The sequence below is a fragment of the Canariomyces notabilis genome, assembly GCF_033297395.1.
Source record: "Canariomyces notabilis strain CBS 508.74 unplaced genomic scaffold N656scaffold_9, whole genome shotgun sequence".
NCBI classification, from domain to species: domain Eukaryota; kingdom Fungi; phylum Ascomycota; class Sordariomycetes; order Sordariales; family Chaetomiaceae; genus Canariomyces; species Canariomyces notabilis.
In genome coordinates, this window is record NW_027041831.1 from 68,559 (window position 1) to 93,344 (window position 24,786).

General features: G+C 54.0%; 9 protein-coding genes across 9 annotated transcripts; 6 read left to right on the forward strand and 3 right to left on the reverse strand.

Annotated features, from left to right (window-relative positions):
* Nucleotides 1-533: 533 nt before the first annotated feature.
* On the forward strand, nt 534-4,396 carry N656DRAFT_708037 (cytochrome P450; the record flags this gene model as incomplete). Its single annotated transcript, XM_064811474.1, has 6 exons — nt 534-675; nt 813-2,197; nt 2,525-2,759; nt 2,820-2,855; nt 2,955-3,439; nt 3,497-4,396. 6 exons carry the CDS (start codon nt 534-536, stop codon nt 4,394-4,396), a joined length of 3,183 nt encoding a protein of 1,060 aa, XP_064670551.1.
* A 274-nt stretch (nt 4,397-4,670) lies between these two features.
* Nucleotides 4,671-5,816, reverse strand: N656DRAFT_730350 (NAD(P)-binding protein; the record flags this gene model as incomplete). Its single annotated transcript, XM_064812623.1, has 4 exons — nt 5,343-5,816; nt 5,167-5,274; nt 4,940-5,096; nt 4,671-4,859 (listed from the first exon to the last, which is right to left on the reverse strand). The coding sequence occupies exons 1-4, from the start codon at nt 5,648-5,650 to the stop codon at nt 4,671-4,673; spliced, it is 762 nt and encodes a 253-aa protein (XP_064670552.1). The 5' UTR covers nt 5,651-5,816.
* A 599-nt stretch (nt 5,817-6,415) lies between these two features.
* N656DRAFT_708557 (general substrate transporter) lies at nt 6,416-8,386 on the reverse strand (the record flags this gene model as incomplete). The annotated part of the gene is made up of 9 exons (XM_064811514.1): nt 6,416-6,475; nt 6,541-6,738; nt 6,806-6,840; nt 6,916-7,188; nt 7,240-7,275; nt 7,353-7,474; nt 7,540-7,798; nt 7,870-8,112; nt 8,194-8,386. 9 exons carry the CDS (start codon nt 8,384-8,386, stop codon nt 6,416-6,418), a joined length of 1,419 nt encoding a protein of 472 aa, XP_064670553.1.
* An 816-nt stretch (nt 8,387-9,202) lies between these two features.
* Nucleotides 9,203-11,843, forward strand: N656DRAFT_789117 (uncharacterized protein; the record flags this gene model as incomplete). The annotated part of the gene is made up of 7 exons (XM_064816752.1): nt 9,203-9,238; nt 9,406-9,733; nt 9,802-10,420; nt 10,510-10,710; nt 10,755-11,049; nt 11,119-11,342; nt 11,777-11,843. The coding sequence occupies 7 exons, from the start codon at nt 9,203-9,205 to the stop codon at nt 11,841-11,843; spliced, it is 1,770 nt and encodes a 589-aa protein (XP_064670554.1).
* A 250-nt stretch (nt 11,844-12,093) lies between these two features.
* N656DRAFT_708042 (sulfatase) lies at nt 12,094-13,757 on the forward strand (the record flags this gene model as incomplete). The annotated part of the gene is made up of 2 exons (XM_064811477.1): nt 12,094-12,354; nt 12,429-13,757. 2 exons carry the CDS (start codon nt 12,094-12,096, stop codon nt 13,755-13,757), a joined length of 1,590 nt encoding a protein of 529 aa, XP_064670555.1.
* A 307-nt stretch (nt 13,758-14,064) lies between these two features.
* On the forward strand, nt 14,065-16,498 carry N656DRAFT_828725 (HET-domain-containing protein; the record flags this gene model as incomplete). The annotated part of the gene is made up of 5 exons (XM_064818552.1): nt 14,065-14,091; nt 14,123-14,144; nt 14,354-14,462; nt 14,664-15,367; nt 15,409-16,498. 5 exons carry the CDS (start codon nt 14,065-14,067, stop codon nt 16,362-16,364), a joined length of 1,818 nt encoding a protein of 605 aa, XP_064670556.1. The 3' UTR covers nt 16,365-16,498.
* Nucleotides 16,499-16,954: 456 nt separating this feature from the next.
* N656DRAFT_828726 (Di-copper centre-containing protein) lies at nt 16,955-19,724 on the forward strand. The gene is made up of 4 exons (XM_064818553.1): nt 16,955-17,803; nt 17,858-18,175; nt 18,237-19,403; nt 19,483-19,724. Exons 1-4 carry the CDS (start codon nt 17,441-17,443, stop codon nt 19,654-19,656), a joined length of 2,022 nt encoding a protein of 673 aa, XP_064670557.1. The 5' UTR covers nt 16,955-17,440; the 3' UTR covers nt 19,657-19,724.
* A 577-nt stretch (nt 19,725-20,301) lies between these two features.
* Nucleotides 20,302-22,794, forward strand: N656DRAFT_708304 (glycoside hydrolase family 3 protein; the record flags this gene model as incomplete). The annotated part of the gene is made up of 3 exons (XM_064811497.1): nt 20,302-20,554; nt 20,653-20,962; nt 21,039-22,794. The coding sequence occupies 3 exons, from the start codon at nt 20,302-20,304 to the stop codon at nt 22,792-22,794; spliced, it is 2,319 nt and encodes a 772-aa protein (XP_064670558.1).
* A 379-nt stretch (nt 22,795-23,173) lies between these two features.
* N656DRAFT_708583 (FAD-binding domain-containing protein) lies at nt 23,174-24,770 on the reverse strand (the record flags this gene model as incomplete). Its single annotated transcript, XM_064811519.1, has 3 exons — nt 23,174-23,657; nt 23,728-24,250; nt 24,320-24,770. 3 exons carry the CDS (start codon nt 24,768-24,770, stop codon nt 23,174-23,176), a joined length of 1,458 nt encoding a protein of 485 aa, XP_064670559.1.
* Nucleotides 24,771-24,786: the final 16 nt, after the last annotated feature.

Genomic DNA, 24,786 nt, shown 5'->3' on the forward strand with positions numbered 1-24,786 from the left:
GACCCCACCAAGCTTTAGTGGGCCCTGTCGCACAATCGAACCAATAGGGACTGTGCGATTACATCGCCCCGACAATGCGTGGCTTCCAGGCTGTGTCCATCCACCGTTCCACCAAGCTCAGCCAAGCAACTCTCTCGGTATTGGCTTGTTCGATACAGGATGGGTGTACATACATGCGTGCAAAGTGCAGGTTGTGTGGAATAATGTGTAAGGTATCTAATGGTTCTTTACAGGATACATCGTTACTTTGGCCAGTACTAGGTTCCAGGTTCTTGCGTAATCAATGCCCCTCCAGCTCCTTCCCCCAGGTACGGTAGTTGCGAAAGAACCGAAGGACGCAGCGCAATTGCTGCTGGCCCCTCCTTCGCTTTCCCGTCCCCTCCTCCCTTCCCCTCCTAGCTGCCCCAGCTGCCATCCTGATGACTTTAGCACTTTACACGACTCACAACACGCGATTAGCCCTCCGAATTGGACGATTCCTTTGCTCCCCAGCGTCATCTGGCCAACGGTCCTTCTCGGCAAATTTGGGGAAAATGGCACAAGAGTACAAACTGAAGGGCGTTAGCTCGCTTGCTCTGCAACCAGGAGAGAAACAAGAGGTCGAAGTCGAGGGCCTCGACGCCAAAGTGCTCCTACTGAACGCAGGCGGGAAAGTCCAAGCACTCGGTCCCCGCTGTACCCACTACGGAGCACCGCTCGTCAAGGGCGTGCTTGGGACGAACGGGAAGCTCACCTGCCCATGGCACGGGGGTAAGTGAGGCAGTCTTCTGCCCCCGCCTTCGCACCTTGCTAACGGCGTATGTTGCTTACAGCTTGCTTTAACGCTAAGACTGGCGACGTCGAAGATGCTCCCGCCCTCAACGCCCTCCCCGTGTTCAAAGCTACCGAGCGCGACGGCGCCGTCTACATCACGGGCGACGCGGAAACGATCAAACTGGGACATCGCAAGCCAAACTTCAAATGCTCAGTGTCCGGGTTAGACAAAGTTTTGGTTGTTGGCGGCGGATCCGGATCCTTGGGCGTTATCGAGGGCCTGCGAGAGAAGGGCTATCAGGGCGCCATCACCCTGATCTCCAACGAGGGCTACCTGCCCATAGACCGTCCGAAACTCAGCAAAGCCCTCATGACAGACTTGGCGAAGCTACAGTGGCGAGACGAAGGCTGGTTCAAGAGTGGGAGTGTGGATATTGTCAATGACGAGGTGACCGGTGTAGATTTCGCGACCAAGACTGTCAAGACCAAGTCGGGCGGCAAGTTTGCGTATACCAAGCTTGTCCTGTCAACCGGCGGCACACCACGTCTACTCCCGCTTCAGGGTTTCAAGGTCTTGGGCAATATCTTTACCCTCCGAAATGTGCACGACGCGAAGAAGATCGTCGAGGCAATCGGGGATAAGGGCAAGAAGATTGTCATTATCGGGTCTTCATTCATCGGCATGGAGATCGCAGTTGCGACGGCGAACGGCAACGACGTGACGGTGGTCGGCATGGAGAAGGCGCCGCTGGAACGCGTACTCGGGGAGCGGGTGGGCAACATCATCAGGAAGGGTGTCGAGGCGAAAGGAGTCAAGTTTTACATGTCGGCGGGCGTCGAGAAGGCTGAGCCGTCCACATCCAACCCGTCCAATGTCGGCTGCGTCTGCCTCAAAGATGGGACAAAGCTCGATGCTGACCTCGTCATTCTCGGTGTCGGTGTCGCGCCCGCGACCGAGTACCTGAAAGACAACAGCGTGGTTCGGCTCGAACAAGACGGGAGCTTGAAAGTAGACGAGTCGTTTTCCGTCGTCGGTCTGAAGGACGTGTACGCCATTGGCGATATCGCGACGCACCCCTACTGGGGTCCGGGCGGAGAGGGCAAGTTTGTGCGCATCGAGCACTGGAACGTGGCACAGAACGCGGGCCGCACGGCGGCGAGTCACATTGTGAACCCCAACATCAAGCCGCAATTCTACACGCCCGTGTTCTGGAGCGCTCTCGGATCGCAGCTGCGCTACTGCGGAAACACGATGGCCAGCGGATGGGACGATTTGGTACTGCAGGGCGATCCTGACCAAGGCAAGTGGGTGGCGTACTATGCCAAGGGCGAAACCGTCGTGGCCATGGCAAGCATGGGAATGGATCCGGCCATGTCGCAATGCGCGCAGCTTATGTCCCTGGGGAGGATGCCAAGCAAGTCGCAGCTGCAGGGCGGGCTGGATGTGTTGAGCCTTGGACCGCCGCAGTGAAGCTGCTGCTGGAATGCATTGTCTGGATTTGGAAGCGCGATCGCGGGAATTTTGCGCTATCCTGGCAACCCTAACCTTATAAGGGGTGGGCACGTCTCCACTCTCCTCGTCCTCGACTGCTCGTCGCCAGAAATTTTGTCCTTTTGTGTCTTCGCTCGCGGTCAACAACCACCGTCATGACCGCGACTGAGGGCCCCTCCGGTCTATTCTTTGGCTTCTTCCTACCTACCTAGGTAGGAGATGGTGAACATGGGGGAGCATGTGCCGGCGATTGTTACTTGTCTTATAACCCCCCTAGAGCTCGCTTTTCTGTGTTTTCTCATCCTTGCCACCTACCGCATGTTTTTCCATCCCTTGGCCCGAATTCCAGGTCCAAAACTCGCAATCTTCTCCAATGTTTGGCAGGCAATTCACGTCCGTAATGGACTTGCACGAGAGCTAGCCAAGTCACTCCACAAGAAGTATGGGCCTGTTGTTCGCATAGGGCCAAACGAAGTTTGGTTCGACTCTATAGATGCCTTCAAGACGATATACAGTAACTATCCATATATTGATCCCATCTTCCTTCCATATTCGTTCGATCTGACAACTGTAGATGCGAGCAACGGCTACGAAAAATCGGAGTTCTACTGTGAGTGCCAAGTGGCAGCGAGGGATCAGACTTGAAGCCTCCCGGGTCCTGGGCAGCCGGCAACATGAACAGTCACGGTCTCTAACATGGATGACTCAGTGGCTACTGCATTGACCAAGCCATCGATAGACTGGCGCCTCAATGTCCGATTCCCGGACACGTTGGATTTGCTATCCGAATTCGACATGAAGCGGTACAGGCTCCAGAGAAGACTCATGGGTCCACTGTACATGACAGCCAACATCAAGAAGTTCGAGCCAGCAGTTGACAGCGTCATCAAGAGAGCGGTTAGCGAGCTTCATGCGGTGGATGGCGCCGAAGTAGATCTCAAGGAATGGATGCACATCATTGCCGTCGAATGTCTCGGAGCTGTTGTGCTATCCTGGTCTCCGGGATACATCAAGAACAGGTCGGATGGGGGCACAAGCACCCAGAGTTACCTTGGCTGGAAACGGAAGAGCGTCTTCGGTCTCTTCCCCGCGGTTACCACTCTCGCATTCTTCTCCAAATCCCTCAGTCGAGCTTTCTCAAACATATGGAACGTGACTTACAGGACACCCAAGAACTTCAAACCATTCTTCACGGTGTGTTACTGATATCAGGGTCGGGTGAATGGGCTAACACTAACTCATTTGGACCAGCCTGTGTACCAAAAGACATCCAAGAGGATCACCAATGCCATCGGCAACAACCCCCGTGTTAAAGGCGAGAATGATGCACGACGGGACCTCCTCGCGGACTTGATCCAACGTCATAAGCAACGTCCCGAGTTTACAAAGACATACCTACGTCGCCTTGCTATCACAAACTTTGGCGCCGGTCACGAAACCCTTTGTGCAACTCTAACTTCGGTATTGGCTATGATCGGCACTCACCCGGCAGTCCATGCAACGGTCGCGGAGGAAACCCGCAAACTCCCAGGTGGTCAGATATCCTATGACGAAGCTATCTGTCTTCGATATGCCCAAGCCAGCATCAAGGAGGCCCAAAGATTGTACCCAGTGATCGGCATGTCGCTCTCCCGCAAAGTGCCTGCGGGCGGGGTGTCGCTGCATGGCTACTATTTCCCAGCCGGCACGGTTGTTGGATGCAATCCGGTTTCGCTGCATCGGAACACTGAGATCTTTGGCAGCGATGCCAGCCAGTACAATCCTGGCCGGTGGTTGGACGAGGAGAACCCGGGACGAGTTCGAGTGATGGAGCGGAATAACCTGATATGGGGCGGTGTTCCCAGGGCTTGTCCGGGTAGATATTTGGCGGAGCTGATCGTGTTCAAGGTTGTGCCTGCATTGCTGCGGGAGTTTGATATCGAGATCACCAACTTCCCGCCAGAGGAGGAGATGCCGCATTACTTTATGTCTATGCTTACCGGTGTCAAGGTTAGATTCCAGCCGGTTGGTGGCGGCGGAAAGGGGCAGGAAGGGGATGGATCACAGAGGTATCAAAACAATGGAAAACCTCGACATCTCTCATCAGTTGTGCTCGACAGTGGCTACCATACACACAACCCAACGGCCAAGGACCTATACAATATGTACTAGCATCCAGGCACTCCAGGGAGTAATTTGGAAACTGTTGTATTCTGGACCCTGTCTGTGGGGCTCTCTTAACCCCTGTTAAGATCCCCCTGACTGTGGCAAGCTCTCTTTTGTATATATATGGTTCTCTTAAGCTCCCATCTTCCCTTTGTCACCTCGAGGCACAATATCACTACTTTCATCATACCTGCTCATGCTCCCGCGTTCTCCAGGGAGCTTATCTTACTACATCCACCAGTCTCATCTTCTTTGTGTGTTGCAATAGAACCCTTAGCCACTACCACGGAGCGTCAGTCCCGTCATAGGCGGCCCTTCCCTTGCGGTTCTCCCACCCCTTGATATGAACTTTTAGGAATCTTCCATTGAGCTCTTTTCCCTTGTTGAAGATGAAATTCAATGCGGCCTTAGCGCTCTCTTCTGGCGTTAAATCTGCCGCGTCGCCACCTCCCATCTCGGTTTTCATCCACTAATCAACAGTACCGTCAGCATCCATGAGATTCTCCAGGGGGGCAACTTAAACAATGACAGGATCGAGATGCGGCGTACGCCTGGGGAAACCGCAAAAATTGTGAAGCCTTCCTTCTCATACTCCAGGGCGAATTGAGCAGTGAGAGCGTTCAAGGCTGCTTTCGAGATCTTATACGCCGGATTCTTAAGATGGGTGAAATCGCGAGCGAGGGTTATGGAGGCGGCAGCTGACGAGCTAAGTTGCCTCAGTTTAGCATTGAGAGCTCTTTCGGTCACCAACAGACGGGGGCAGCTTGAAGACTTACATATTCATGACTTTTTTCAGATGCCCCTGTTGCAGCAGTGGCAGAAACTCTCGGGTGACCCAATGAGCTCCCAACACGTTAACAGCGAAGGCGTCTTCGAGGTTCTCCCTATTTCCCAGGGCTTCTGAGCCCAAGGACATTCATTGCAACAGAACCTAAAGTTTCCAATCACTTACATGGTTCGAATCCCGTTAGGATTCCAGTAGGCCACTCCGGCATTATTGATCAAGACGTCGAGTCCTTTGCCCCCCAACTGGGTTACCGCTTCGACGGCCGCTTTTTGGATCGAGTCCTGGTCCGTGACATCAAACTTGATCACGGCTACCTGGCCAGAAGATTGCTGGACGAGCTCACCCAAAGCAGGCGACTCGCTGCGTGCGGATGCCAGGACTTTGCTAACCTCAGAGCTCGGCATGGATGCTAGCTCACGGACGAGTGCGAGTCCATAACCCCGAGAGGCGCCAGTGACGAGAAACGAAGCCATTGTGGGCTATGCTGATCACTTGGGGTTAAGGCAATGGTAGTAGCGGCTGCTTGATGTCAGATCAAGCAACGTGTGGCTCTACATTACGGATGGGAGAGGAATTTATCGATTCCGGGGCGATAGCAGACACCTCAATATCTCAATATCTGTAGATCTACAATTCCTGGATTAAGCTTTCTTACCGACCGACTCCTACCGTAAGTAGGCCCCACACCGAGCCGGCATAAGTAGGTAGCCAGCAGACCAAGCTCTTTACTCCCATGTCGTTGCACACTGCACAGATTGACCAATGGCAGTTGTCAACATCTGGGTCGCCCTGCGGCTAAATCCGTTATACCCATCGCCCAGGTATCGGCACCGGCCAGTCGGCAGCAAGGGTTACTGTTGGTCACGGAGTTCAGGGGTTATTGTTATGCAGACCCAACCGGAAATGAACGGAGATTAGGTAGGTAGGTAATTCTACGGTGTCATCGATGGAATAGGATCGTAACACCGAGTCCTATCCCGAACACCCGACCCTAAGTGGAGAGGGGTGCACATGGAGGACTCTATACATGCAACGCTTGGTCCTTGTACCAGATGTCAGAACGTGGCGGCTCCCTCTTGGGCAATCCGCCCATTCCCACTCCCCGGCTCAGGCTTGAACAGGTCTAAGCTTCATGCTCGATATGGTTATTTTCTCTGCCCTTGTCGGTGTTTGATTCGTGGCCGAGTTGCCGCTTCTTCGATTGAACACTGGAAGTGCCCATGTCAGTGATAGGCGATCTAGTAATGAATGCTGCCAAGCTCACCAAGGTTCATCTCCTCGAGAGACCGCCCTTTCGTCTGTTGCAGAAATGATTGTTAGCATATGGAAGATCGTGTATCAATATGAAGGTAACAACGCGTACCTCCTTAATGAAGAACCATGTATAGACGACGAGGGCCCAGTTAAAGATGGCAAACATCAGAAATGTTCTCCAGCCCAGATTGTCGACGGCGTGAGGAGTAATCTGAGAAAACGTGAAATTGAACAACCACTGGGTTGCAGTGCCCACGGCGATTCCCCCTTCGCGGATTCGAGTCGGAAATATTTCACTCATGTAAAGCTATTAGGTTTTGAGGTCAGTCTTAGAGCTCAAACTAGTCCGGGAAAGACATATTCGGATGCCTTACCCACGGTACAGGGCCCCATGACAAGTTGTAAGTCACTGGAACGCCATTAGCGTTCGCTGATTCTATAACTCAAAACTCAAACGACGGGACAAGCCCACATGATCACTTACTTGCCTCAAGATATATCATCAGCAGAGAAGCAATGGAGGTGCTGGTCATTCCAGAGCTTGCGCTAGGGGGATGGGTAGCGGTGAGCACGGCCACAATAAGCATGAAGACGCCCATCATGAAGGCACCCCCAAGCAGCGAGCCTCGTCGTCCGATTCTCTCGACCAGGAAAACCAGGAAGAACAGACATGAGGCCACCTTGACAACGCCAAAGAAGCCGCTAATCAGTAGTGAGTTATCTCCTGCTCCGACTGCGTTGAAAATTTGGGGCGAGACTATTCACGTGTCAGTCTCTCCCGGGCTATTTCGACACATGGTCAGCGTACAGTATGCAAGGGACGTGTTGCCGGTAAGCTGGACACCTGCCAAGGAACCGCGTTAGCAAATAATTGAGCCCGGGGACCTGTCGGAACCACTGAATAGGTACGGTGGTACTTACCAATCTGCAGGGTGATAGCAATCATCAATCGCCACCGGTTGGTCGGCAGGAGGTATTCTTTCCATGTGAGGCCTTCGGTGAGGCTCTCTTCTTCTCTGATACCCTCGAGGATCTCATCCATCCTATACGTTTGTTAGGGGAGTTTGCAAACCCATATATCAAACCACGGTTGTAGGGGTATACGCACTCCTGCTTAACGATAGCGTGATCTTCATCCCCTCTTATCCAAGTCAGCGATGCCAATGCGCCTTCGTGATCACCGCGCTTGACGAGCCATCTGACGCTTTCCTTTGTCAACAGCATGCCCAAACCGAGTATTCCGCCTGGAACGAGCTGCAGAGCCACGGGAACCCGCCACTGTAGGCTGGACGACTCTAAATGCTTCGCCACGGCGTAGTCGATCCAATATGAAGTCATCACTCCCAGGGTGAAGAAGAACTGGAACACTAGACAACAATGTTAGCAACGATGCAGGCTCCTAGGTAGCTACTAGTAGTGCTGATGACTTGGAACTCACTGCTTCCAAGTTGTCCCCGGTTCTGTTTGGGTGCCATTTCGGCGCTGTACATGGGAATGACAACCGTGGCAATGCCCACACCAAACCCCGATATCAAACGCCCGGTGTACCAGGCCCCAACCCCGTTAACCTTGATGATCTGCAAGACAGCACCGACGATGAAGATCCAGGAAGCGAGAACAAGGGACCATCGCCGACCGAAGCGAGCAGTGAAGGGCCAGGCAAAGAAGCACGCAAAGAAGGCTGTACACAAGGAGGGAAAAAAAGAAAATTCGTGTCAGTGATTGACATGACCTGCGCAGAAGTGGAGCTTGGTGCTCTTACCCCCGGCTTGTAGAAGGCTCGCTGAAAGAGAGCTGACATTGGCCTTTTCGGCGGCCGTGAAGTTCATGTCCCTCTGAAAAGAATCAAGAGTGAGGACGCCGCCGACGATGCCCGTGTCGTAGGCAAAGAGAAATGACCCAACGCAGCTCAGGGCCACGAGGCAGTATGCCCTGAAGTTGCCGAGACGAGTCATGGCGTGGAGTGGAAGATGGGAAATCTTAAGGCAAAGAACTCAGAGATCAAAGGAAGATGTCTGGTTGGACACATGCGAATCTCAAAGACCAATGGTGACCAAGCCGGTAGTTATAGAGCTGATGGCTGAAGAGCCAGATGCGCTGCTGCTCCCCGGCCTGGGGAATATGGACATCTGGCGAACTTTTTGGTGGAATGGGGAATCGGGACTTTGAAAGGGAACCCATTTGAGACCCAGACGCGATGGTGCTGAATGCTGATGATGCTTGCATTTGATTGCTCTCTTGATGTATGGTCCTAGTCAAGATTGCACAATTCTGGTCAGAATGGCAGAATACAGTACCTACCTAGGTAACTATTCGTCAGGCCTCTAATCCTGGGCCTTTCTCTCGAGTCAAACATGTCGGAGACGCGGAGTGCGCAAGTAACCCTGATCGAGCTTTGCTTTGACCCCCTTGATCCAGCGAGCCGGGTCGGTACTCGGTCGGGGCTGTCAGTTATTGGTTGAGTGGCCTCTCAATGTTTCTCCCTCAAGAACCTGGGGTTTGGGACTGGGGATTGCGGAGCTTGGAGGGCGGAGGGAGCTCGAGGAGAGTCGAGGCCCACAATGCTCCACTGTCCCGCAGATTACCTTCCCGGCTCCTGCCATGCATAACGCCACGTCGACGGGCTTCGCAGCTGCTACCAGATGGCCGATAACTTTGCGATAACTTTAAATTTCAATCGAGTTGAGAGCCAATCCAAGGTTTCTTCAATTTTTGAGGGACTGTGGTTGTGAATCTGGGATCTCCGGCGAGCTCTAACCCGACCGTTCAAGATGAAGACCGTCTGTGTGCAATGTCGTGTGCGGAAGGTATATCGCACCGGAAGCTCACAAAGGAGATAGCGTCCATGCATGATGCATCCAGCAATACATGGCGCAAATCGGGTCTGACGCGTCCATAGGTCCGATGTGACGGAGCGAGGCCTTCCTGCGGGACGTGTAAGCGTCTCGGAATCGACTCGGGATGCTCGTTACAGCCCAAAGGAGACGGGCTCACAGCAGCCCGTGACCCTCCACGCCTGCCGCCAAAGTACCGCGGCGCGCATGCCTGTGTACAGTGTCGTGCCATGAAAGTTCGATGCTCAGGGGAATCACCCCGCTGTGCTAACTGCACTCGACGAGGTCGGCTGTGCTCATATCCTGCCATTGGTGTCTCCAAGTCCAAATCCCAGCCCGGGTTCAACGTCTCCGAGTCCAGCTTCACGCCCGGGCCGCCAAGCGAGAGTCGCGCATTGGACAACACGCCTACGCATACTCTCTCCGACTCGGATTCGGGAGCGGCAGTTCTGACATGGGACCAGGACTGTACAACAGCGCAGGATCCTCGACTTCATCATGATGATAACCCCCGCACCATGTCGTGGACGAACTAGTCGATCACTACTTCAGCCATCTACATTGCCTCCCCGCCTACAGCTTCCTGCACGAGGCTACTGTGAAGAAGAGATGCCGTGAAAGGACTATTAACCACGCGCTGAAGCTCTCCCTGTGTGCCATCACGGCCCTCGTACACAGCCGACATTCAGCTTACCGAGAGAAATGGGCACACGAGAGCGAGCACCACATCCTGGACCGATTGGAGGAACCCTCCATCTTTCACCTTCAAGCATTGCTGCTGGTTATTCGTTATAGGGCAGAGTCGGGAAAACCCAGGAGGGCCTTTATGCTCGCGGGGCTCGCCGCACGCTCAGCCGTTGCTCTGCGGCTCAACTACGAGCATCCCGAGCTCGACCAGGTGGCACAGGAGGTGCGGAGAAGGACATTTTGGTCCCTCTACCTCCTTGAGGATGTTTTCTGCGTGGGCCTGAAGGAATTCGAGCTGTGCCGGCCTGAAATCATCCAATTCCAACTGCCCTGCGAGTACCCCGAATTCGGGGACCAAAAAGAAGCCACAACGAGTTTTCTTCAACCGGGAATGGGACTCGAGCCCGACACTCTCGGGTCCCGGGGCATATATGTGAAGCTTGCATTTACTCGACGGTCCATCATGAAGTCAGTCCAGTGCCTCGCCTTACTTCCACCGTTCTGTACTGTACATGTACATGTAATGAGCTGAGCTGACTCTTCGAGCTGAATCCAAGGTTGAACCGACAGATATACCTCAAGGAAATTGATCATACGGGTCTTTTCTGCGCAATCGAGCATTTCCAGTCAGATTTGCGCCGCATCTCCTCCCAATTCACCCCGGATGACCAGTACCCGCCCACAAGTCCAGCCGATTTTGAGTGGCGGCCCCGATATGTCATGATGCATATGTCATTTCGTCAATGTCAGTGTGATCTGTACCGCATATTCTTAAGCGGCTACCCTGAGGCGGCACCCCAAGAAACATTGAGGGAATTAAACCCCGCGATGTTAGCACAATGAGACACCGCTGTCTTAAGAACGCTGAGGAAATACTTCAGATCCTCTCGTACTATGACCAGCATGCAGACGTCGAGCAGGTCCTAGATTTTGATGCAGCCGTCTGCACATACCATGCTGCTCGTCTCGTTCTTTTTGGAACATTCAGCGGGACTGGTGACTCGAGTTCCTCCATGGAGACAGCCATCAGCAATGCAGAGCGCAGTCTAGACATTCTCTCAAGACGCTTTTCGTTCTCCGCAGCAGTTGAGCCAATGGTGCGTCTGTCTTGCTGTGCCAATGCTAGCGACGTTATTACTCTTGCGAGAATACTGACATCAAATCAGCGTGACGACCTATCCAGGCTGATCGAAAGCTACAAAGGGCTTGCCCGCTCTCCCGGTGAAGCCGTTCACGACATTGAACAAGGTCCAAGAGCGGCACCCGGAGTCTCCAAAGCTGCTGTTGCCAGGCAGAGGCTCTCTGTGCATAGCCTTCTTCTCCGGTCAGATTTTGTCGATGACAGCCGCGAGGCCGCCACTGAGCCATCCAGGGAGGTATCTGCAGAACAGTCATCTGCATGGGAGAACGCCGCTGCCATTTCCCGGCATCTTCCGCTGATGCAGGAGAATTGGACGCAACCAGCTACCTTTTTCTCGTTAGACTCTCCTTTTCCAAATCCGGGACTTATCGGCATGTACGACGGGGCAAGTTTCGACTTCAGCATGTGGCCCTTATTTCCGGCGAGCTTTGACGCCTCGGGTACGGGTAGTCATGACACCGGGCACAATGAGCAATACCTGTACTACTAAGGCGCCTTTACAGTCCATCCCTGCCTTGTCGACACGACCTATGCGAGGGCGAGCATGGTGGGGCTGAGTGGGGGAAGTGTAACTGCATGACACCTGCCCGATGCCGACTGCGGATACTAGTACTGACCGATCCTACCCTCCTTTCGCGCGAATGAGACTAGTAACTCGTGGATTGTATTGTACACGACTGTAGGTGGAGAGAGAGGTGGACTTACACATCGGCCCATCCTCCGGTATCGAGTGCACCAATCAGCTTCTAGAACGGCCGAGTGCCGACTTACAACCAAGGTCTCGACAACCCAGGGGTCGCATCTGTACATGAGTATGCTCCCCCCATGGAAGCACGCAATTTTACAATTACCGAGCCTTTGTGTGCTTGTCCTTCGGTGCTCACTTTGGAGGGCGTCTTTTGCCCCTCTATTCGAACTGATTTCGTGCTCATCGCAGCATACCTCCTCGTGCGCTTCAAGTTGTCCCCCGGCCTCGAGCCGACAGTCAGGACTAGCCAAAATGGCAGAGCCGGGGCCTTCTCACGACCGCAGTGTCAAGCGTCCCAATATCATCTTCATCATGGCTGATGACCATGCATCAAAAGCCATCGGTTGCTATGGGGCCGGCATCAACAGGACTCCCAACATTGACCGCCTCGCAACCGAGGGCATGAAATTCAACCACTGCTATGTCACAAACTCGATATGCACCCCTTCTCGAGCCGCCATTCTCTGTGGTACCTACAACCATGTGAACGGCGTCATGACACTGGATGATCATGTAAGTTTATTCGCCTTTTTCTCTCTCCGCGACTTCATTACTCTGCAACAGCCGCTTACATGGCGATATCTTAGATTAATAAGCACCTCCCAAATGTCGCAAAACACCTCCGTACAGGAGGCTACCAGACGGCCATGGTGGGAAAGTGGCACATGGGTGAATCCGTGGAGAACCAGCCGACGGGTTTCGACTACTGGTCTATTCTTCCCGGCCAAGGCGAGTATTGGGACCCCGAATTCATCGAACCTTCGGGTATCCATGTCGAGTCGGGCTACGTCACGGACATCATCACCGAAAAAAGCCTCGAGTTTGTCCGCGGGCGCGACAAGTCCAAACCATTCTTCCTCATGTGCCATCACAAGGCACCGCACCGATCCTGGGAGTGCGACGACAGGCACAAGAATCTCTATCAAGACCCCATCCGGCTTCCAGACACCTTCACTGACGACTACAAGAACCGTGCGAAGGCTGCCAGAATTGCTAAGATGCGAGTTGCCGAGGACTTAACCTACCAGGACCTCGGTCTCGTGCAGCCGGACGGCGGCCGAAGGGTAGGTGAGCGCGTTCAACAGGAGAAAGGAGCCAGCGAGCGCAAGATACCTGCACCCACCACGGAGGAAGGGCTACGTGCTCTGAAGCTCATCGACAAGGAGGACGGTACGGTTTTCACTTTTACGTCTCAAGGCGAGCTGGCCGAGTTCAAGTTCCAACGGTACATGCAACGTTACCTGCGTACGATCCAGTCGGTGGACGACAGTGTTGGCCGCTTGCTCGACTACCTTGACAGGGAGGAGCCTGGACTGGCCGACGACACCATCGTCATCTACACGTCCGACCAGGGCTTCTTTCTTGGTGAGCACGGTTGGTTTGACAAGCGATTTATGTACGAGGAGTCCTTCCAGATGCCCTTCCTTATCAAATATCCCAAAGAGATCGCAGCCGGTTCGGTCTGTGACGACATCATCTGCAACGTGGACTTTGCAACTACCTGGTTAGACTACGCGCAGCTTCCGGTCCCGTCTTACATGCAGGGCAGATCATTCCGGCCTCTGTTGCAAGGGCTGCGCCCGGCAGACTGGCAGCAGGTGGCGTACCACCGTTACTGGATGCACAACGACATTATCCACAACGCTTACGCGCACTATGGGATTCGTGACCAGCGATACAAGCTTATTTACTGGTACAACGAGGCGCTGGACATCAAGGGGGCGCGACCGGGTGGCGAGGAACACAAGGAGTGGGAGCTGTTTGATTGTGATAAGGACCCTCTGGAGCTGTTTAATGTATATAACGAGCCTGAGTACCATGAGGTGGTACTGCACATGACGGCGCTGCTGGAGAGGAAGATGATGGAGATTGGCGACGAACCGGTCCATCCTCCAATCCAGGTCAGACTTCCTTAGATCCCTACCTTACCTACATGTAGATATAGAGTTGGAGTTTTCTAATATTACTACTCTGCCTATCCGCACATTACCTTACATCTGCATATATCTCCTATTCTCCGCGTGGCGGCATCCCACATCTTAGAAATGCTGTGACATTGCCAGTGAAAGTGCACTAAGTCTAAGTGGGCTATCCAAGACGAAGCAAACGCACAATGGAAGAGGCTAGAGTTGGCCTATTTGGGTTGCTACGAGGGGTACTACGGTACACAGGGTTTTAAATGCGTCTAAGCAAGGGGAGGACAGTTCTAGATTGTGAGACAACATGAAGTGCAACCGGGTTGAACCGACAGTGAGTAACCCGGCTGTCATATCACGTACAGATCAGGCAGCAGTGGCACGCAAGTAAGTTAGGAGGAGTGTGTTTCCATCTTCGCCTGCAATGGGAAGGTGCCTACCCACCTTAGCTATCCCCAATTCCCACGGCACAGAAGAGTAAGGGACTGATTGACCGCAACCCTTTGCCACTTTAGACGTCTAATCGCTCAATACCCTTTTTGTCATGGCTAACCTTTGTAGCTACTGCTGCAAGATACCTTTTTCCGAATTTGCAGCCGGATTGCGAGACGCCCTTCGGATTGGCCCTAGAAAGAGTGAGATTGAGAACAAGTTTTCCTTGGGGCCTCTGTCCCGGATCCTCGAGAGCAACTGCCCGTTTTGCCTGTTAGTGTGCAAGGCAACGGTGCTGCACAGAAACCTTTCAGTATACCGGGCCCTATCCCACGACAAAGAAGTTGAAGTGAGGTGGATCTCTGGAGCTAGAATTACAAGGGGCGGGTTCGCGATAATTCGCTTGAATGACGTCTGGCTGGCCTTTGGGGTAAATTCCAGTTCTAGCCCACGCTACGCTTACCTCCTCCCTAGGCTCCCCGTTGAGCTCGACGTGTCAAGGGTGAGTGGATGGATCGACCACTGTACATCTCATCACACCTGTGTCATTTTTCCTCGGACGACCACGTTTAGCGAGGCCTTCCCCGGATCGCGCGTGCTACGGTTCATCGACACCGTAGAAGGTTGCATCGTCGAAAGGACCGAACTCGTTCAGTACGCGGCGCTCAGTTATGTTTGGGGCTCCTGTCCGACTTTCCAACTTACCAAGGCAAACCTGGACAAGCTTACGGTGCCCGGGGCTCTTCTCAACCCGAGGTTTTCTGATTTGTTACCCAAGACGCTCCTGGATGCGCTTCTTTTGACCAAGAGACTCAACATCCGCGTTCTCTGGATCGACGCGCTGTGCTTGCTGCAAAACAGCCCTGACGATCTTGAAAGAGGCGTCAACGTCATGGATCAGATTTACGAGCTAGCATGGCTAACCATTGTGGCGGCAAACGGCCATGATGCCGATGCTGGCCTCCCAGGCATTCAGCCGGGGGACCGACCGAGACAAGTTCTGGTCAGACAGGTAGAGAAAGGGCTCTCCATCGGTGTTTACGCGAGCACAGACCTTCAGTTGAAGAGGAGTGTATATGAAGCCCGGGCATGGACGTTCGTGGCCCTTGCCTTCCTGTTTACCCACCCTGTCCCTACTTACCTTTCATGTCACCATCAAGCCATCCAAAGCGTCCTAGGTCAAACGCTCAAGAACTCCTGCGCTAAGTATGCCCAACAGGTTTCAAGAGCACGTTCTCTCCTGGCGAATCCTGTATTTTTTTCAACTCCGCTGTCGTTTTCCGCTGCCGCTCAGCCGAGTGTCTCGAAGTCTGCGCCGACAACCCGACTATCGGACGCCAGGAATCCAGCATGACTTCCATGCTCGCCGATGCTGTCATCGACACAGAAAATCCCGATTACCAATACCAGGTGTTCGTCGACTACTACACTCGACGCGCCCTGACCAACGACGCCGATGCCCTCCGCGCTATGGCGGGCGTTCTGCGCCGCCTGTCCCAGAAATTCCGGTGCCGCATGCTACACGGCCTGCCCACCGGCCTGTTTGACAGGTTCATTCTACTACGCGGCCCAGCCGCTGGCCGTCGGCGTGGGTTTCCGAGTTACTCTTGGGCTGGGTGGCGTAGGCCTCTTGACTTCTTCAAGTTGGAGTTCTTGCGGGACATACACGACTGGCTGCGGGACCGGACGTGGATTGTATGGTATAAAAGGAGCTCTACCGGGGTGGTGAGCCTTGTTTGGGATCCCGCGGAGAATCTGGGATTGTTCCCGGTGACTGGTGGTACGGCTACAGCGGGTTACGGTCGCCGGCGAAGCCCGTTTGAATGTCCTGTCCCGGGTCTACGGACATCGCGGACTATGCCCACTCTAGATATGGACCTCTGCCATGTCGACACTAGCGAAACAAGCAATCCAAACGGCGAGCCGCCACGACTGTATCCATACCATCTGTTACAGTTCTGGACCATGGCCATCTTCCTCAAGCTAGAGAACGTCGATGTCCTTTATCCACAAGGATACTTTATCGGAAAGGATGGGCTTCGATACGGAGGGGCACTATTTGACGGGTTTAATGAAACAACCTTTTTCGAGTCTGAGGGGCCATTCGAGGTCATTCTTCTCTCGGAGTCGCAAAACGACGTGGATAGTTTTATGGGCCTGCGCAGAGGGACCTAGACCTGGGATTCCTACAACGTCATGGTTATTGAGTGGCACTGGGGAGTTGCTGAGCGGCGAGGGTTGGGGAAAGTGCCAAAATCGGCGGTGCACCAGAGCTTCAGCCCTGGACCCGTTTGGAAGGAGATTGTTTTGGGGTGAGTGGTCTGAGTATAAGTGTGATCTAAAGGTGTGAATATGAGTTTCTCCAGGGACACACAGAGTGTGTCTCAGCGCTCCAGGTAAGCCAAGGATACCCAATCCAAGCCAAACCGACGACCCATCAAGCAAGCCAAATTGGCTCCGCTAAATTTGCAAGTTACCTGACCATGGACTCCAACTCCAACGTGCCATGAGCTGCTTCACCGTTCGCCTTGCGTCTAGAATTCCCTCCTCCGGAGACTGGGGGTTAGAAAGCGAAGGAGGCACATGCAGGCCTCAATTTGATCATTCTTGTAAAACCCCTAATCATCCTCGTCAACTCTGACGCAGACTGCGTCACAAACACCAGTTGACACCATGGGCGTCACGATTGCGGCTAAGGCCCAAGGCCATTGGCTGCCGGGCACTGGTACTTCTCGACAGCCATGGCGTGCATCTACTGCCTGAAATAGCGGTCTAGATGGCAACCCGAGTCCATTGAGGGTCTTTGGCCGGACCTTCAATGTCTAGAACACCCCAACGGATTGTGGCTGCCTGAGATGCATGATATCTATGCAGGCAACACCGCATCTAGATCCTCATCGCCGGCAGGCTCTGACCAGCAACGCAATTCGCGTAACAATTTACCAATGACAAACGATCGGTGACAGTGGTACCTGATGTATCGAATTGAAGACGGGGATAACCGTGAGGGGAAAACGCACCATGGCTAGCTGAGAAGCAGGGAGCTGTCGCGAGAGATAGTGCAAACAAACTGGAAGGGGACCGGAAGCAGTTGACGATAAATATGTGGCCAGACCCTATTATTTGGTTTACCATCCGCCTCAGATCAGAATTCAGCAAACCCCTGACTTTCGTCAACAACCACACAAATAGCCACCTATACGCCCCTTGGCCACCCATCACTTCAAAGCCTACATTAGCTGACCTGCACCATGGCCACCGCAATGGACCTCGCTGCCTCAGGTGTTGTTGTCGGCATGAAGGAGCTCACAGGCGATGTCCAGGTCCGCGTGGACATTGACGTGATGCTCACCGAGCAGCCTGACGCGTTCAACCTCATGCTGCTGGCTCTGGCTGCCATGCAAAAGAACCCTGATGTGATCAAGAATATACCAGGCCTTGATCAAAATGATTTGCTGAGTTACTACTCCATCGCCGGCATCCATGGATTTCCCAGAGCAGCATGGGATGGTGTGGCGAACCAGTTCGAAGCGAACAAGATGTTTGGGGGTTACTGTCCGCATGGACGTATCATCTTCCCCACTTGGCACCGCCCCTACTTGATGCTTATGGAGGTATCATACTACCCTCGTTCTTTTCGTCCAACCTGAAGTTAACCTTTAGCGTAGCAAACCATCTACCAGAACATGGTCAAGATCGCGGGCAAGTTCGATCCGCCTCACCGGGAGAGATACCTCAATGCGGCAAAGGCATTCCGTCTTCCGTATCTCGACTACTTCCGAGCACGACATGGTAGAGGAGTCATAGTCAGGCGTGCTGGCATAGACGAATGGAGACAGTACGATTTTCGCTTGCCCGATGTGCTCAACGAGCCTGGCATCAAGGTCAAGCTGCCACCGCTCGATACGATGCAGGAAATTTCGAACCCGCTATACTCGTACCAGTTCAAGGAAGGTGGCCAGATGCCTCAAGCTGACTGGGATGCGGTGAGTCAAGCTCTGCCCCGACATGATAGTAAACACCCATTAACGTGTCATGCGCTTGCAGTTGGGAGGAACATACACAACTGTCCAGACTGTCCGCTGGGCCGCCAAGTCTGCCCCGAACGAGCACAACTTGCCGGCGCTCAATACCTCGCTAAACAGAGCCAGCCAGAGCGGAATCACTACCTTCTTTGACCTGATCCACTCGGCTCCCTATGACAAGATAGAAGCCGTCGCCTCGGACAAGCTTGTCGACGGTGACATGACGGGAAGTGGTTCGATTGAAGGTTTTCACGGCAACTACCACATGAATATTGGAGGCTATGTTCAAGTTGACCGGCGGAATGTCGTCAACCTAGGCCACATGAGCGATGTCCCAGTGGCTGCCTTCGATCCCGTCTTTTGGTTCCACCATTGCCAGATTGACCGTATCTGGGAGCTCTGGCGAGCCTTCCACCCCAATGCATGGTTTCCTGAGCCTAGAGACTCGACGAAGCAGTCTGACGCCAAGAAGAACCTCTTGCCCTTTTATAAGGAGCGCAAGGGCAAATTCTTCACCTCGGACGACACCAAGGACACCACGGCCCTGGGCTACATCTACGACGACTTCGTTGGCCCCGCCAATAAGCTCCTGGATCGTCTCCATGCCAAGTACAACTGGATGAGAGTCAAGCCCAACGACGCCCAAATCAGAAAGCCCGAGGATCACATGAAGCCTCTCTACGACAAAGTCCACGCCTCCTACTTCATGACGGGCCTCAAGAACCCCAAGACAACCACCAACGGCGTCCCCCGTCCCGTTCCCAGCGGAAGAGGAACCCATGCACTGACCTCCCTCGTCGCCACACCTGCACCCGCGGCTGCCAAGATCGACCCAGTTTTTGACCGCGAGTGGTACGTCGACTCAGCGGTGCTGCGGTCGGCGGCCGACGGACCGTTTACCATTTTCTTTTTCCTCGCGCTCCAGGGCGAGCTCCCCGCCGACGCGGACGCGGCGTCACTGGCCCAGTCGCCGTTCCTGGCCGGCATCAACCACATGTTCGTTGCGTCGAGCCGCGCATGCGACAACTGCGGCAACCTCGAGGCCCTTGGCCACATGTCGAGCGACACTACGCCTATTACGCCGCTGCTGCTGACTTACCTTGATCTTGAGGATAACGGGTTGGAGAGTCTGAGGCCTGAGCATGTCAAGCCGTTTTTGGTGAAGTATCTGAGGTGGAGGGTTGTTTTTGTGGGTTTTTCTTTCTTTCTCTCTTTCCCAGCTTTCTCCCCCCTCGAAGAACGGATTCGCTAACCTACCGGGTGAACAGAACGGAAATGAAATCAAGGATCCCAGGGAGCTGGCAGAGCATGCGCATCTGACCATTGGTGTCAGCGCAAAGATATACCACGACGACGGCTCAAAGACGTACGAGAAGTATCCCGAGGTTGTGGATGAGATCAAGGCCAATGCCAGTGCCACTGCTGGAGTTCAGTCAAGTTGATGGTTGCAAGTCCTACTCTGAGAGGCGCTCAAAGCTTAGGTACTTTTGGCTTGGAAAATCGACATGTGTGGAGTACCTCAGTACACCATGTCATCCCAAATTTGAAATGTGATGGACCATGTGAACTTGTGACCCATGAAGTCAACATATGCCCAGGGGTAAGCAACTACACGCTGTATTGGAAAGTTGGAAACCGACTTTGCCGGCCGAGAGATTCAAAGGAGGTGGCTCCCCGGATTCCCCGCAATCCCCATATCCTCGGCCTTGCTAGTCGATGCCGGATCTCGGGATGAACGCTCGCTCATTGGGCAAGGCAGACTGGGGACATGGTTCTACGACTTGACTCCCTAGGCTCAAGGTAGATGTTGAATGAAATTTGGTAATTCTCGAGCCACATCACATCTTTTAGGGTACTTCTGACGACATTTGTCTCGTTTTCTGCGAAGTTCGTAACACCTACCTAGGTGGTATTAGTACCTACTTTTGTCTGGCATGGCCAGCGCCGACATTACCACTAGTAGTAGGATACAACCGTCGAGATGGATTAGCATATAAATATATCCAGACGTCAGTTACAGCGAGAAGGATGAAGCCCTGCCCGGAGAATCACAAAGCTCCCTTTCCAAGCCTAGCACCATGGTGTCAATGCTCAATGCGGCCCTCTCAGCCCTGGCCTTTGCCACTGCCGCCAGTACAGATTTCACTTCTTCGTCGAGTTCATCATGCCAGCACCGCGGGAAGTCGTGCACTGCCCAGCAGCGAGCACAAGCTCTCCTCAGCCAGATGACCTGGGAAGAAAAAATTGGCCAGATGGGTGGTGTTCGGCGTATCTTGTCGTTGGACTCTACCATCAACCCGAACTATGAGACCATCAAGAAAACGCAGAATGGACAGATGGGTACCTTAACCAACCCACCATATGCATGACTGCCGTCTATCATGTCGGGATGGTTTACGAGTGACGATTACTGATTGCGATAAATCACGTCACTCTAGGGTTCGGGCCCATGTTCAACTGGGCCAAAGACATCATGCCTCTGGTGAACTCGCTGCGCCTGGAGCAAGTCAACTCGAGTCGTCTTCACATACCCTACATCACCGTGACTGATTCGATAAACGGACTTCTCATCTCAGGCGGCACAGTCTTCCCTAGCAACCTGGCCATGTCATCGTCCTTCAACCTCCCATTGTTCAAGGGCGTAGTTGAAGCTATTCGCGAAGAGCAGCTCTCCATCGGCGTCAAATGGGTCTTGTCACCGCCCCTAGACGTTGCGAGGGAGCCTAGGTATGGACGCATTGGGGAACTGTAAGTAACCGACTATAATGGGAACAACATGGTGTCATTGGACTGCAACTGTTTTCTAACCATTGACTGTTCTCAGGTTCGGTGAAGACGGATATTTGATCGGCGAGTTTGGCCGGGTTTATGTGGAGACGATGGAAGAGAAGGATGAGAACGGCTACACCAAGGTGGCTTGCACCATCAAGCACTTTGTCTACGGTGATGCTCGCGGTGGCGTCAACACAGCCTGCCAGTACGGGGGTATCAACCACCTGTTCAACGACCAACTGCGTCCCTACATCCACGTCCTTGAGACGACCAGCCCCGCCTCCCTCATGGTGTCGTATGCCACGGTCGACTTAGTGCCCATGTCAGCCAACGAGTACATGTTGCAAGATATTCTCCGCGACAAACTGGGATTCAAGGGGCTCATCATGTCGGATGCATTCTCCATACCGAACCTCTACACACAGTCCAAAACAGCCACATCCTTGGAAGACGCAGCCCTTCAGGCCCTCAATGCCGGGCTGCAGATGGAGCTGGCCCCGGGCAATCCACCGGCCTTCCCAACGTTGATCTCCAGCATCAACGACACACGCGTCGCAAAGCTTATTGACGCTGCAGTGCTCAAGATGCTCGAGATCAAGTACGCTTCTGGTGTATTTGAGCAGCCGCTCGCCAACCTCAACGTCATGAACAAGACACTGCGAGCGGCAGCGCACTTGGACCTAGCCCGACAGATGGCGCGCGAAAGCATTGTCCTGCTGAAGAACGACGGCCTGCTGCCCTACCCGCTGAAAGGCACTGGTAAACTCGCCATCATCGGCCCCTTCGGTGACATCCTCAACCCAGGCTCCTACGCAGCCGTCAACGTGTCCAACGCCCGCTACGGCTCGTCTCTGTACCGCAGCGCCGTATCCGCCTTTGGAGTGGACAGAGTCACCTTCACCCAGGGGTGTGATATCGTCGACACGACCAACGCAACCAACAGCATCCCGGACGCCGTAACTGCGGCCAAGGAAGCAGGATTTGCGGTGCTCATGCTAGGCAGCCTATCCGATGCCCCCGAGGACATGACCATGGCACCCAAGCGGACGGACGGAGAGTTCTTTGCCCATGCCGACCTGGGCTTTCCCGGGCTACAGCAAGAGCTGTTGGACGCAATTCTCGACACCGGGGTTCCCACTGTGCTAATTCTCACAGGCGGACAGCCCTTTGTGTTGCAACAGTCCACTCTGAGCCGGGTCAACGCCATCTTCCACAGCTTCCTCGGCGGCGAGTTCACGGGCGACGCCCTGATTGAGCTGCTGACGGGACGTGTAAATCCCAGTGCCAAACTCACCATCAGCATGCCCCAGCACACCGGAGCCATCCCGGCCATGTACGACTACCTGCCCTCTGACGACCAGGGCGGGTGGGCCTCACTGGGCTACCAATCGGCGTGGCAGTTCCCAAATCTGACACGCACGGTGCCCATGCCGTTCGGGTTTGGGCTGAGCTACACCACGTTCGACATTTCGACGCCCATAGCCACGGTTCAGGAGAAGAACAAGGCCGTTGTGGTCGCTACAACGGTTCGTAACACTGGGACGCGCAAAGGCAAGGAGGTCGTCCAGGTGTACTTCCGGCCGGCGACGACCAGGGGGCTGGAGTTTCCTGTGAAGCGACTGGTTCGGTTCGAGAAAGTTGAGTTGGCGCCGGGGGAGAGCCGGGATGTCAACTTTAACATTCCCTATAAGGACTTGGGCGTATGGATTAATGCTAAGCCTACCACCTTCATGGGGCTGTATAATATCTGGGTTGGCTCCAGCTCACGGGAGGAAGATTTGAGGATGGTAAACGTTACGTTGGTGTGAGGAGGTAGATCGAGTAGCTGCGAACGGTTGAATACCTACCTTAACTACTTGTACCTGTATCCTCCATGTGACTTTCTTGCAGTACATAAACACCTGCAAGATGTAATGTTGTGGGGACGAAGGGTGATTCCTGCTACTTGCCACTGCACACAATGTAACCCTGGCTGGAGACCCGGGCTACTTGAGATACCTCCCTGGACTTCTTCTTCGTATGTAACCCAACGTGCAACTTCCACCAGACGAAGGTCTCGTCCATTGCATCTTAAAGCCTGAGATGGGAGAGATTTCGAACCCATAAACTTGCCATCTAGTTGCATTCCCCGCCATTCAACTATCTTAACTACACGTACTTTCCAGATCAATTCATGTATCGAGTGTTTTAGTCGAACAGCTTGAACCCTCCCGGAAACCCTTTCTGGAACAATCCAATGGGATCGTACTTCTTGCTGGCAGCCTGCAGCTTGGCCTTGTTTTCAGGCCCGTACGAGTCAAACACCTTCTGCCCTGTGAAGGCGTAGTTCAGGTAGATGTAGGGGATAAGCGTGCCCCTGACCGCGGCGTCGTCGCGCATTTTGCCCAGTGTTTCTTCCATGAAGGAAATCACGACTCCGTCATCGGTCTTGTTTGCCCAGTACGAAAGAAGTAAGACCGAGACGATGGGACCGTCAGAGGCGTGCAGGCCCAACACATTGCCGCCGTTGGCATCACACTTGGCCAGAAGCGAGACAGGGTAGGGCTGCAGGGTGAACGTGTAGGTGCCACCGGCCACACTGAAGAGAGGAGGCAGGGCAGCCGTGAAGATGTCGCTGAATGCTTGCAGGGTGGCGTCATCGGCCTTGACTGCCATGTTGATGTATGCGGCCCTAGGTGGGAATCAGGGGTTAGACTGAGGCTCCACTGCAAGCAACGACTATGGTCAAGGTATCATCTTACCTGACTTGGGTCTGGGCGGCTTTATGCTGCTCTGAGGCCGCAGCCGCAACAGACTTCAAGGACATGGAGTTGAGAGCATCAATTTGTGGTGTAATCTTCGTAAGGGTTTCAAGCACCGGGGGATTCTCGACGGCCTCGGTGTAGTAACACTGATTCATGCACATGATGTCAACACCCTTGAAAGCGGCTGCCATGACGCTTGAATAGCCAATGCTGATCATCAAGTGTGTCTGGTCCGTCGCATCGGGCTTCGTAACCTCGGTCACCAGAGCCTTGATCTGGTCTGGGAAGCTGTCCTTAAAGTAGAAGACGTTGCCACCCCAGAGCAGTCCTTGTTTGAAGGTCCGGAAGTCGAAGCGTGTGACAATCCCAAAATTGCTGCCGCCACCACGGAGGGCTACCCAGAGGTCGGCGTTCTCGGTGGCATTGGCGTTGACAATCTCGCCCGAGCTGAGGACGACTTGGAAATTGACGACGTTATCGCAGATGAAGCCTTCGCGGCTGGAGAAGAAGGACAGGCCGCCTGGAAGCGAGTTGGTTAAGGGGTGTTTATCGAATAGGGGAGATCCAGGGGCAACTTAGTTGGACGAACCTGCCAGCGCCAGCCCTCCCACGCCTCCCATTGCACTTCGGCTGCCCGTCACGCTGAGGCCGAGGGCGTCCAGCTTTTCATAGACTGCGCCCCAGCGTGCACCGGCTCCAATCTGAACAACGGAATTGTCGTCGGTGAGCGTGATAGTGTTGAGCAGGGCCAGGTCCAGGGTAATGCCATTGTCCACATTGGCACATCCCGGGAGAGGTTGCTGTCCAGCACCACGGATGGCGCAGGGCACCTCGTCGGCAAAGGGTTTGATGGTATTGACAAAGATGACGACCTCCCTAATGCTGGCGGGCTGGAAGATGAACAGGGGCTTGAGGTCGCTCTCAAGCCCCGAGAGGTAACTGGAATTCGCCTTCTCGTACTCTTCACTTCCCTTCTCATGGATCCTCGCGGTGGGGATAGACTCCCTTAAGGCTTGGATCGCCCTGGCAACGGACTCCATAGTGCTCTCACTGCTC

Coding starts and splice junctions, on each gene's coding strand:
- N656DRAFT_828726 (XM_064818553.1), top strand. CDS start 17,441: ATGGCCACCGCAATGGACCTCGCTGCCTCAGGTGTTGTTGTCGGCATG. Junction 18,176..18,236: donor CTCAAGCTGACTGGGATGCG/GTGAGTCAAGCT, acceptor ATGCGCTTGCAG/TTGGGAGGAACATACACAAC. Junction 19,404..19,482: donor TGAGGTGGAGGGTTGTTTTT/GTGGGTTTTTCT, acceptor CCGGGTGAACAG/AACGGAAATGAAATCAAGGA.